A 13683-nucleotide genomic window follows, 5' to 3' on the forward strand; every position below is an offset into this window, starting at 1 on the left:
CTTCTGTGAAGTCACTTTAAATTTTCTTTTTTTTTTTTTTTCGTTTTTTTTTCCCACTCCTCTGTCGCTCCTCGCAAAAAGTTGATATCGCTATAACGAATTGAAGGCTGTCACCCGCAATGATCCTCTGTAATTTCCGTGTAGTTAATTACTTCAATTCTAGGAAAGTTTTGGAAACGATCTACTAACTAAATTCTCCGCCAGTTTTTCCTGTCCTTTATGTGGTTATATTAAACTTACCGAACCGGGAAGAAAAGAAAACGTTTACTTGAATCCCGCCCCCTGGCCCAACAGGAAGTCGAATGGCCCCGCTAATCTCTGAAGTATGTTGCTAAAATTTGCCTGTTCAGTGTAATATGCAGAGTACATTATCAAATCCAATTTAAACAAAGACTTCCTGAGCTTCAATAGATCTCCATGTGTTCATTCGACTGACGTACCTTCATGATTGAAACTTTTAAAAATGACTACAACAAGAACCATTTGAGGTAAGGAGAGGGTCAAGTTTTTCTATAATGGTTACACCGACTCGAATCTGTTACTATATGCCTAAATAAGACGGGATGACTTGACCTAAATGTTGTCTTTGTACTTCATGAGTTCATTGACCGAGTTGTGTTGCGTTTTGACTGTTAATTATATTGAATACATAGACCATTGCGCGATGAATTCGAATAGCGGTCAGATCGCTCCATACCACGGTCAGAACTCTGCAAGTCAGATCGTTCCACTATATAGTTAGGCCGTCAGTTAATTAAAAAAGCCGCGTACTCGATATTTATATCGATTCGCGGAACGAGTCTATACAAATGCATTACCATCTTAACTCTACAGAGGAACCTCGACATAACGAAGGGCCAAGGGACTGGCAAAATTATTCACTATATAAATGAGGTTTCGTTGTATCGAGGTTCTTTTCCATACACTTTAGTTTTACTGGGGCGAGAAAATCGTTCGTTATGCCGAGGACTTCGTTATATAGAGGTTCGTTAAATCGAGGTTCCACTGTATTAGAACTTACTTTCTTCAATTCACTTCCCGGTTCCAAAATATTCGAGCTAAAATCTTTTCTTTTCCTTCAGAAACGGCACTTTACAGGGGCGGATCTACAGGGGAGGGTGCAGGGGGTGCCACCCCCCCCCACCCTGAGATGAAGTCCACTTCTTATTCACTTTTAAAATTTGTTTACCTCACCGGTCAGTTCCTTAGTGGTGCAACCCCTCCTAAGGAAAAAAAACCTGGATCCGCCCCTGCTTTACTTAAACTTACAAGTACAGGCACTTGTTAATGTTTATATTATCGACTGTAGCTCCATCGGTTATATAATTACGCATCCTTCCGGTATGAGCAATCAGTGATGAAAGGAGTACTCAGAACTCGAAGCGGCTCCTCGAATATAGAGGAGCGATCTATATTTATCTCACTATTTTAATATAAGTTGAACGATCTGACTTTTTTTGTGGAACGACTCTGACCAGATACCGTTTAATTTGAATTGTCCATTCATTCATTCCTCCTGAGATGAGGAAAAGAGCAAGGTCCTTTAAACTGAAAGGATAAACGGTCCGGAAACGTCAATCTCAAAAATTAATTCTGAGAATTTTCCCAATTTGAGAAAATCTGATGTTCTCGACATTATTTTTACACATTCCGATATATTATAACCAAATTCCTCATATTTTTTTGTGTCTCCCGATTCCTGCCAAAATTGCTATTCTCTGGGTGGAAGAAAGAGGCGTAGAGGGCTGACATACTTAGTAATTGCACTCTGGAATAACTATTTTTATTTTTACATTAAAAAAGAAACCCTGTGTAGGGGTTTTGGTGTTCGAAGGGGTGGGGTTAAAAATTATTTTTGTTACTCTTGTAAACTTTTTTTCAAGGTATGCTTCCTTGTATTCAAAGGAAAGGCTAGAAATGCATTTTGTAGAGAATTCCATTTGAATTCGTCTTTGCACCCAATTCATTTAATTTTGTTGGACTGACTTTTAATTTACACAAAATTCAGAAATTTAAATACAAGAAAACCACCGTAATAAATGCCACAAAGTTAATCTAGTTTTTCATTATAGCTTTCTTGGTTAGCAGGAGATGTATATAAAAACAAAACTGGGAAGAACAATAAGTCTTGGTTCAGAGAAGGTTTTCGCACAGCTGTGCTCTACCCGGAGCAATTGCGGTAACCCAATTGAAAGTTTTAGGATGCTGATTGGCCGAAATGATCAAATCCGTTCATCTGATTGGCTCACTTCTCTTTGAGCGACGTCCGGTAGGGATTCGAATGCAGCGCGCGAGGTTACTCAAGTAGAAAAAGAAAGAGGCAAGCCTTTTCCAATTCAACAGCTTTCGAGAGCTTTCTTTTGATATTCAAATTTTTCAGCGTCACAAGGGAATGTCGAGGTAAGCTGGCTGAATTAAAACTGAATGACGCAGCTTTGATTTTCAATAGAGGCTGCCCGTATTTGCAGATTGCATGCTGTTGTTTATTTTTGTACTCATGCTCTTTGTTGTATGGAACTCAGATCTGGGCGAATCGGTAAACAAAAGAGAATTAACGAGGACAAGGCATGTTTCAAGGTATGGAAACCATTTTTTCGTCTAACGCGTTAAGATATCATTCATATTTTAACTGAGTTTTACATTGTTGCTACGTTGCACATAGATCTTTTGCTGTGAGCTTAGTTAACGAACGACAATTCCTTTAGAGATCAGATTGAATTCTCTTGTTTGTTGTGACGCTTTCTGTCTTTCTTTATACGTTCTGTTCTGCATGCGCTGATTAAAGTTCTTCAGTCACTCTCTTATAATGAAGAGCAACTTATCTTTCTGTTAGGAGTCTCGACAGACCAGAACACTTAGTGACAATTAGCTTTGTTGTAAACATTATTTCATCCGTGACTGCCCAGTAATTCCGAGCAATTTGGTGATGGATATCGGCCCGTATGGCGGTGCCAAAGATTATTCATTGCTTTGTTCACCATATTCGCCGTGTTAACTTCGATTGACGCTACCTTCTAAAACATCGATAGGGACGGGAACAGGATATCTTTTACGCAAACTTGAACGATTTGTTTTCAAGTGGAGAGAGTCGTTAAGACTTAAACTTTTTTACGCTACTCAACTCAACGATGTAAACATCAAAGATATATATGTCGTAGGCAGAGGTATGTTATCTTCTTCCATTCGATCATAACAAAACTCGTCGAAAATTGTGTCGCACGATTATTGTAATTACTAGTAGATGTAAATAACAATTGTCCTTTAAGAGAGAAAATAGATTTCTAATAGTTTAAGGCGGAGGAACATTTAGAAAAGTCATCAAATAATAAAGAAGTTTTCAAGTCATGGACGTTCTTTCTTTCACCGATCGTTAGAGCAAAGTCGCGTTATAGATTTCGTTTTGATATTGCGATTAAAAATTCATAGCCGAGCGAAACCACAACAAAGTGGTACAACTCATTTTGAAAATGAAATCTAAACTATCACAGAGAAACAGATGGCAGTTCAGTTTGTGAAAATTTGACTGAGAAAGACTAAAACTTCTTCTGTAGAAAAGCGAATTTTGTTCTTCAAGCTTTTTGCAAAGTGCGTACGTAGGAGGGCATACATGTGCAAAAAATTCCGCATAGGATGGACTTCTCGTCGGAATACTTCTTTCAAAACAAAGCCAGCCTGGTGTTCTAAATAATTTATACCTGTTTGATCTAGGAAATCAAAGTGTGTTAGGTGCAGTTGTTTACAAGGGCAGGATGTGGGTCTGTAAAATGATATGGTTTTAGTAGTAGATGATAGAGGAAGTTGAAAACCCACCAATAATTGTAGAATTTTAGTCGATGTCTTACATCTGACTAGATTTCCTTATTTTTGTCATATTATGTCTGACAAGGTGTGGCAACTAATTGACATGATGATTTGAACAAAACATTATTTTTTTATTTTCTTCGACCTCTGTAGAGATGGGTTTGTTTTTGTCATCAACACATTTTTCAGCCACGTCAGTTCTCTGTTTAGTCGTTGTCTTAGATACGACAATAATAATATACCTTATTATTCAATCTCACAAATATACTTCCTGTATGAAATTTTATGTGGGCAGTATTAATTGCCCCTGCAGTTTCCAGATATTACAACAGATACTGTTGCAAAAACTGTAAATTTTAGGGGCTTTTCATGAAAGCAAATGTTAAGTTGGCTATGTGGTACTCAAATGAAGTTAGTATCTCTCAGGACTGCTACCGTCCTACATGTGTAAACTAAGGGATTTCATCTCTGCAAGTGAAAAGAGTTCTATTCCCTTTGTGGGATGAAATCCCTTGAATAGTAGTGAGCTGCAAGACTTTTTTGTATAAGGTCAGATTGGAGCAGGCATGTTTATTTAGGTAGTGAATTGTGGACGTTGAGATATAAAATCTGCATCAGCCGAAGTGTCCTACACCAAAAAAGCTTATTCCAGATTTACCCAGGTTGCCTCCCCTCCCTCCCCTGAACAGATGCTATGCTACTCCACCACAAGGTTACCCCTTCATATCAAAATTGCTGGCACCCATTATACACCTGATGGCAGAAAGAAGCTTTCTCAAAACATTCTGTTGAACACAGCAGCCAGGAAAATGAGAAAAGTAGTTGTACTAGTAAGGGACCTGGTTTTAAATTTCAGTATGAAGTATGAGGCAAATGATCTCCTGGTAGCAAAATTGCCTGATAGGATACACATTGAAAGGACTGAGAGAGGTGCCATAAATGAGTGAATTTTCTTGCCCAAGAACACAATGTAATGGCTTGAATGCAGACCTCTTAGTCAAAAGTCCAGTGCGCAAACCATAATAACATCACTTCTCCTGTAAGGGCAGTGGCAATATGAAGATGATACAGAGTGAGTAAATAGCGTAGCACTCATAGAAAGTGAAACTTTTTGTTATGGCATATGTGAGAGTGTAAGGAAAAAGTAGTACAGTACAATACTGCCTAGCCATGAAATCTCTTTGAACTACTAGCACTGGGAAGGAAGTTTCAAGTCCTACATGTGTCCTAGAAGTGCAAGGACAATCTTTGATGAGTGACCACAGTTTGACCAGGTCAGAGTAGCTTCCACAATTACTTCAAGTCTTTTAACATTATTTAGAAATTTGTAAATTTAATAAATGTAGTAATGCATGAAATACAATTATACAGGCTTGCAAGCCCACCATCCAAGGATCATTCCACCATCTAAAATTTTTGTTTTGTTTTGTTTAGAAAAATCCTCCCAGAATATTCTATATAAAGTATATTGCTATTACATAAATTAATATCTGATCTATGTTGGCTTGATATACATATAATTACATAATTTTTTGAGTTGACACCTGACATGAAATTTAGCTTAACTGAAAGAAATTTCATTATGATGTGTTATGGTGGAAGATATCATGTACAGTGTAAAATGACATTTAGATGTTTAATTTGAAAACTGAATTTAAAAATATTGCAACAAGAAGAACACATAGAACAATATACAGTGCATGGGATTGTACTAATTATTTCTTATGACTATGTGAAATGATTCTTACACATGTTTACAACATTTATATTTTTCTGATAAATAATCTTATATAGTCTATACTCTGAAACATATCAGTACTCAAAATCAGTAGAGAAGAAAAATATGATTTATAAATTAAGTCTTTTATTGACCTGTTGGAATTCTGATCTACAATGAGAAATTGACATCCAGCTTTCCAACATTTTCAATATTAACAGTTCCAAGCAGACATTGACGAGAGTTAAGAAAACCCATTGTTTTATTATGTTACTAAGTTCTCAGAACTTGAAGAAAATTGAAGAAATATATGATGTTCAATTCATGAAGGGGAATATTCTTTCGATCTTGGGAGTGAAGGGTTGAAAATTATTTGAAATATAATGTTTAAGAGGCTTGTCAACCACTGAGGAGCTTAAGCTTGCATGTTAGTGTTCTTGAGTCATGGATTCAAATCAAAAGTCTAATGTTCTCTTCTTTAATTTGCAACCTACAGTTTGACTTCTTGTTAAATGTATCAAGTTAGATGCATTTAAAGGACTTAAGAGCCTCGCAATTCATTGGCCAGCAGGAGTGAAACTGCACCAAAAACAAATAATATCAACTTCCTGAGTCTGTCTGAGTCTCAAAATGTCTACAATTCATCTACCTCCGAGATACCTCAATATCGGTTGAGAGATGAATGTTTTTTTCCCTATAAAAGTTATGTGCTTTTTGAAATATAAGAGGATTCAGGACACAGGACAAGTATAGTTCGTGCACAGCAGGATAAAACTTTACCTTTATGTAGTTCTAATGTTGTTATAATCCGACCTGTAATTAATTATTTACATAAATAAATAACCTTGTGGTTAATAAGTAGACTTGTTCAATTGACTGTTAATTTATTCAGACGCCAAAGTTTGTTTGATGTCAGTGAAAGTAACCTTTTGGCATCAAAACTGTTGTTTGACTTGTGTCGTAATTATCTCTGTCAGCTTGAAAACTCCCTGTTCATGACAGCTTGAATTTCAAGTTGCTTTTGTTATCGTTGAACAGGAAACTTTGTGTACACTTAATGTTAGCTTTCCAAACAACAAGCTGCATTTTTAGCAGTAGCTCACTAATTTGTCTCTAGGGAAAGTATGTTATAACCTGATACTTCAGGAAATAGTTGTGTAGTGAAAAGAAACTTTGTATAATTTTGTTCATACCGGAATGTCTTCTCACCAGGAAGGTAGGACGTGTTTCTAGAAAAAATGTTTAGTTTAGCATCAGTGATACATGTATAAAACTACAATTAATTACGTACTTCAAATTACAAGTAAGTTGTGGCTGTTATTTAATAAGATTTAATCCTCCATGCTTATAATAATCAATATACACATTGTTCTAATTACTAACTTACATGTATGAAAAGTTAAAATGTAGTACTAATAAGGGTTCCAAAACTGATGCGTTTTTGACACAAATATTTATTGAAAACGGTTTACTTAGATGATATAGAACTTACTAAAATAATAGTTACTGTAGCAAGAAATGTTGCAATTTTGAAATTGATATTCAACCTAAAAGTGAAATGTAGACTTTTCCGTTTATTATTGAGTCAGGAGATCTGGTTTACTGTCAAGATAATGTATGTTATCAGATTTTAACAGAATGTTTGAGAAGGTCAGACCATTATTGTTTAATATTGCAGTCGTCCTCTTGGAATGATTGTGATGATTTCAGCTGTACTCTAGAGATTCTGAAGAGTTTAAATCATTGTTTAGAGCAGAGAAAGCCTTTTATTTGGAGTTTATTTTATCATCACTGGCAGTTTACAGTTGATTTTAGACATCCAAAGTGAGCGGGCTTTTTTTTGAAATTCTTGTGTTGTCAAAGAAATAGCATTCTTCATGTAAAAGTTATTATGGACAAATTTTGAACTCTCTGAGAATACTTGTGATCTATTTCTCCGACATATTGAGCTTGTCTGGTATTTGGAAAACTGGAAATATTCATTATTCTCTTAAGTTTGAATTGTTGTGGCCAGAAAAAGAATCACTAATTTGGCTTTCTTAATTGGCCCCAAAAAAATTCGTAAAAAATAGAGTTCTGCTGATCCAACCACAAAACATTTCAAGTATCCAAACATTACAACCTTGAAATCAGCTCAACTAAGTATGAAAATTTGTACTTGAAGCACTTTTCTTTGCATCCTGAAGACCTGGTGACTCATACGGGAGCCTGGGAGATTCAGTCTGTAGTGTTTTTTTAGTACAAATCTTGATTCAAACACAATGAAGCATTTGCTAGATCTCTCATCAACTTTAATTAACACTAACAACGAACCAGAGGCTTTAATCATCACCAAGTTATTGCCATGCACTAATATTTCAAGAGGGGAATGTTGCTGATAGATCTTGTAAAATGTTGAACATTATATTATTAGCGAGGGAATTAAATCAGAATTGTGTCAACTGATCTAATCACTAGCTGAAAGAATATTACATTGTTGCACAGTCAATGCTTTCTGTTAAATTAAAAACGATATGAACACCAACTTAGTGAATTTTTGTTTAACCAATTTTCTGCTCAATTAAACTTGACGGATAACTTCCTCATTAACCTCTTAGTTCCCAGTCTGAAACATTCATAAAGACAAGTGATATAGTAGTAAGTAAGTAAGTAAGTAAGTAAGTAAGTAAGTAAGTAAGTAAGTAAGTAAGTAAGTAAGTAAGTAAGTAAGTAAGTAAGTAAGTAAGTAAGTAAGTAAGTAAGTAAGTAAGTAAGTAAGTAAGTAAGTAAGTAAGTAAGTAAGTAAGTAAGTAAGTAAGTAAGTAAGTAAGTAAGTAAGTAAGTAAGTAAGTAAGTAAGTAAGTAAGTAAGTAAGTAAGTAAGTAAGTAAGTAAGTAAGTAAGTAAGTAAGTAAGTAAGTAAGTAAGTAAGTAAGTAAGTAAGTAAGTAAGTAAGTAAGTAAGTAAGTAAGTAAGTAAGTAAGTAAGTAAGTAAGTAAGTAAGTAAATAAGTACTATATTTAGACACATTTCACCAGTGAGCCTGGGGCTCATTTAAATTTCAACCAGTGTGCTAAAATTAAATGATATATTTCTGACTAGCTTTTAAGTCTGCACATGAATGAAACTCTAGGGTGTGATGATTCAAATAAAAGATGCACAGTAAATCAAACCTGATGAGATGGAAAATGTCAATAAGAATATTTGGGGTAAAATTCAGGTGTTTCAGTAACAATTTCAGCAGGACAGCAACAGGTTTTCCCAGGCAGGCTAAACTTTTTGAAATGAACTTCATTATAAGAAAAACTTTCATCTAGATGTTCAAACCAGGTATGCAAAATCATCCTCACAGCCGGTCAATTTTCCCGGTGCCATGCCCTTAAAACCCCTGAAGATTTCGAGTGGTCTAATGGAAGCTACAAATGGACCAAAGTGATGTTCTGATCTTTCAAGTAATGTAAGCTCTTGATCTTTGTTCTGATTTCCCTTCAAACTTAACAGTAAACGTTTTTGTACTGACTTGTATTAGAATGAATCAACAATAGTTCTCCAAGGTTTGCAATGATAGGCCATAGAATCACTGATTGTAAAGAGTAAAGGTTACAGAAATTTGTCATTTCTTGATCATTCACTTGAAGATTCAAAATACCCATTTAAATAGTATATCACATACAAATCATTAACAGTACTAACATATAGCAATTTAATTCTACAAAATAATTTTGTTTCGGCAGGTACAGATGTCAAGAACATTAAATTCAGAGAAGAGTGACAATTTTGAGTCAAGTATCAAAAGGACACGGGAAAGTTTTCGAAGATCTTTGAGATCTTTCAAGGTATTACTATTCATAACAGTACTGTTAAAAGTAATGTATTGGAAGTAAATTTACATTTAATAATAATATCAAATTATAACAAATCCTTATTTCTGATTGGTTTCCTGAATGCCAGAACTTTGTCACCTAATTTCAGACCTGAGCCAAAAATCAACAGGTACCCCATTTCAGACCTCTAAAAGTTAGCACAGGGCTCCAATATATGACTGCAGCTAACCAGACATGGCTTCCATTTGGATGAACATTTGAGAAGGGCTACAAATTTGCCAGTATTGATACCGAAAAAACCATATATATATATATATATATATATATATATTTCCTTTCAATGCCAAGCCAGAGTGAAAAACATACTCTATTTCAGACCAAAATGGTCAAAACCTATACCCTTGAGGCTTTCTAAGACCAAACTCGCTCAAAAACCATACCCTTTAGGGCCGCACATACCTATATAGCCCATTTAAGGGGGCACCTCCCTATGAGTAAAACTGACAAAAATTGAAACAAGGAGAAAAAATATATTAAATATCTTACAGTCCCACTTAAAAGCAAATTTCATTGGTATTTGTAAAAGACTTTGATTCCCAATATCCTCTTCATGGTTTTGGTAACGACTTTCCTTGCTCATGTTCCACGCTAAGAAGAAGTGAACCTTTAGCAAGTCTATATTTTTGAAGTGTGTAACTTGTCCAAATTAGTTAATTGTCTTCACTCTTTATTGCAGAAACGTGGCAGCCATTTAAGCATTAAAAATCTAGACATAAAGGATATCAAGGTTAGAATTTTGTCATCTGGAATACATGTATGTTTAGCTACACCCTTGAGACAGAACATTCTTGTCCCTGATGAACTTGGCATATTTCCGTGAAATTAAATTATCTTAGTTATCTTGTTATGTATGGTCTTATTTGGGTGAAATTAAGTTATCTTAGTTATCTTGTTATGTACAGTCTAAAAGTCAAAAAGCAAAACCACAAGTGTGACAACATTTTTCAACAGCCAATTGAATAATTAAAATGATATTTACCAATATTTGATTGACATATACTTATAACAGTGTGACATCATCTACGTTACATTAGCATGTAACCATTATTACCTATAATAACGTGAAGACAAAGTGAAACACGAGATATATTTATTACGTAATCATGTAATACGTTTATTACATATATAATGTAAACCGAGTTACTCAAACTGACCCGTAAAAGTCTCTAGAAGGTAGATTACAATGTTAAAATTGAAAGGTTTAGCTACATCAATGGTCAGGAGGAACAACAGAATATATAATGTTATGTAATTGCCACACAAAAGGAAAAAAAAGAATGCCGTTCTCTGATTGACTGTGTTAGTCACTACCTACAGGTATGTATTGAATACTGTTTTAGATAGTGGGTAGCGTAACAGTGTGCGCTTGTTAACAAAATGACAGCTGCCCTGATAGAAATCTCGAGCTCATAATCTAATTGTTAAATATCATTGTTCAATACAGAAACAACTCCGCAAGAGAAAACGCAGTGATCAACAAGACAGTACGCAAAACATGGAAATTAAGGTTTGTACACAAGTACTATGGTGGTGGCCTCATGGTTAGTGCGCTCGACTCTGGATTGAGCAGTCCAGTTTCTAGCCCTGACCGGGGACATTGTTTGTGTTCTTAGGCCAAACACTTTACTCTCACAGTGCCTCTCTCCGCTCAGGTGTATTAATGGTTACCGGCGACCTATAATACTGGGAGTAACCCTGCGATGGACTAGCATCCCATCCAGGGGGGAGTAGAAATATTGCTAGTCGCTTTATGCTACAGAAACTGGAATAAGCTCAGGCCTGATGGGTCACTTGGCTTGTATGCAGACTTTCCTTACCTACCTACACAATTACTATAGAACATACACTCAGGTGTTATTATCTAAGTGAAGCAATGTTACAATATACATACAGCAAATGAAAATGCAGAACGTTTTTGCTCTGGAATTCAGACGCTATCAAGAGCCAACATAAATATTTACTTTAAAAAATTAAGGAGGCTCTTTATGATGAATTATTATAATTATTGTTTTGATAGTATTCTGTGATGGTGTGATCAAGCTAGTTTCTCTTGATCAGCTTCCATTTGAATATTGCTTTTTGATATTTCAGTCAAGAGGGATCATGTGTTCTCAAGGCATCTGCAGTTGAACGTTGATCAATATCTCAATCGGTACTCAATCGACATCCTGGTCGATACTTAGTCGACCTTTAATTGACACTTAATCAAAAATTAGTCGATAGTTGGAGGAATGTCAACCAACTGATATGCATCAATCAAAAATTAGCCGACTGTCCACCGATGGAGTGCCGATCAAGCATATCGATCGAGGGTATCGCTCAACACTCGACCATAGATCCCTTTAGTACACATGATCCGTCAAGAGCAGACATCAAACTATAATAATGCATCTTGTTTCAGACAGTTTCCCAAAGTGGCACAAAATAATGCAAAATATTCAACTGTAATATAATTATAAAATGACCACAACACTTACATGTAACTTCAATCACTTCACAACCAATTATAATTATGTAATTATGTACAAACTCATTCATATCTCATTGAGGTCCAATTCAGTTTGTGGTGGATTTACTCATTAACCTGTTATGTGTAATACAACTGAATAGAGTATTTGTAAAAGTTGACAAATATTATAGTGTATATTATAGTGTATCATTGCTTTGAAAATGACACTTTCATTTTGTGCTTTCTGTAAGGCCACAATTTTTAAATGCAATAGCCTAATCTGTAATAATTACCACTAGAGTTATTAGTGAAAGAAGCCTGTGAATATTTCAGTTGGGTTAAATTTGGATTAATATACTCACTGTGACCAGCCTAATTCATTTCACGTTGTGAGCAATGATTTACACTTTAATCACGTATGAATGAAAATGTTAGGTTGGAGTGAAACAATTTTTTAACAACTTACTTGGTCTGAAATGTTTATCACAAGATCATGCAACCTTTACAGTACCTTCAAATGTTTCATGATGTGACAACACTTAACATGTAAATTTGACAAGTGTGATCTGATTATTGCGTGCCGGCCACCCCAAAACTGCAGGAAATTAATTTTAGTTCTTTCTGAAGTGCCTAGTCTACAATAATGTATTCACTGAAAATGCTTATGTAATACTTTGGGAAACACTGTCTTGATTTTACCGTGACACGTGGAAGAAATATCTGTGGTTTTTCCTGCCAGTGAGGTCATTGTAGGAAGGAATTAGCTCATGAAATGTCCTTCCATTTCAAGGTGTATTCACCTATTTGCCCTTTTCAGCTGCCGATATCATGTTGCATTCCTGTCTACTGGGTCTAAATTTAACCACCAAAAAATGACACCCTTGTCTGAATTCCTCTCATCAAGTTTCATTCACACAAATGAGATCACCCTCTGAATGGAATAAGCAGCACATATGATTTGGCTCTAATCCAAAGAACTATGTGATACACGTAGAAGAGCATAGCCTTTTGTTGAAAGTGAATTTTTCATTGCCTTGGATGTGATAACTCACAGTTATTTGGTAGACAGATTGTAGATTGCTTGCTGTTTGATAGCATCAGAGACATCATCTGTTCAGAATTTCCCATTGCCTGAGTCCACGAAAAGCTTGGATTTTGTTATTAACTAGAAACATGATTAAGCCACTTCTTCGGCGCCATAGCATCTCTACTGCTGCACAGTTTTTCGAACCGGCTCCTTCACCAACCAGAGCGGTTATACATCAGGTGGTAATCTTACGAGTTCAATTTTAATTTTCAGCAAAATGCTCGTTTGTTGTTTGTATATTTGAGAACAAAAACAGTGGCTTGATGAAATTCACTGTTTCTGCCGCAGGAACCCACAACGAAGAAGATATGTGCGGTATCAAACATGACAACCTTAGCTGATTCATCACCAGCTTCAACTAAGAAAGGAGTCTTAGTGCAGGTTTGCTCAAATACTGATGTATTTAATTCAAGGTCTTTAATATTCTACAGTGCCTTTATTTTATTCCCTTGTCAGTGAAAATGTAGATTCATGTCACAACTCTTAATCTAAACCAAACAACTTAAACCTTTTGGGCTCAATTGCCATCAATCAACCCAAAATTCTAGATCTTGTAAACTATCAAGATTCTGTTTAGTGAAAAAAAATTCTGTTTTTCTCAGAGCACTGAGTGTTGTGCTGTTTCAACAAGAAAATACATCTTGCCCAGCAAAAATAGCTTTCTTTGCTCTTGTTAATGTTTGAGTCATCACAATGGTGAAAGGCCATCATCTGGCTTTGGACTTGAACTCTTTGTACTGTAGTAGCAGGGTCTTTGTCTTTCATTA

At 35.4% G+C, this 13683-nt stretch overlaps 1 protein-coding gene across 10 annotated transcripts in view; it reads left to right on the top strand.

Annotated features, from left to right (window-relative positions):
* LOC110043917 (neuroepithelial cell-transforming gene 1 protein-like) overlaps window positions 1–13683 on the top strand; it is a 26665-nt gene continuing 12982 nt past the window's right edge. The window contains exons 1-6 of one of the 10 annotated variants that reach the window (XM_089273488.1): window positions 1–488; window positions 2523–2577; window positions 9231–9332; window positions 10057–10107; window positions 10825–10887; window positions 13205–13297. In XM_089273488.1, coding sequence (XP_089129614.1) covers window positions 445–488; window positions 2523–2577; window positions 9231–9332; window positions 10057–10107; window positions 10825–10887; window positions 13205–13297 — 408 coding nt within the window. In that variant the 5' untranslated portion in view covers window positions 1–444. The other 9 variants (XM_089273490.1, XM_089273492.1, XM_089273496.1 and 6 more) reach the window with 9 other exon arrangements.

Source organism: Orbicella faveolata, unplaced genomic scaffold (genome assembly GCF_042242905.1).
Source record: "Orbicella faveolata isolate gen_17 unplaced genomic scaffold, um_ofav_v1 contig_35, whole genome shotgun sequence".
Taxonomy (NCBI): domain Eukaryota; kingdom Metazoa; phylum Cnidaria; class Anthozoa; order Scleractinia; family Merulinidae; genus Orbicella; species Orbicella faveolata.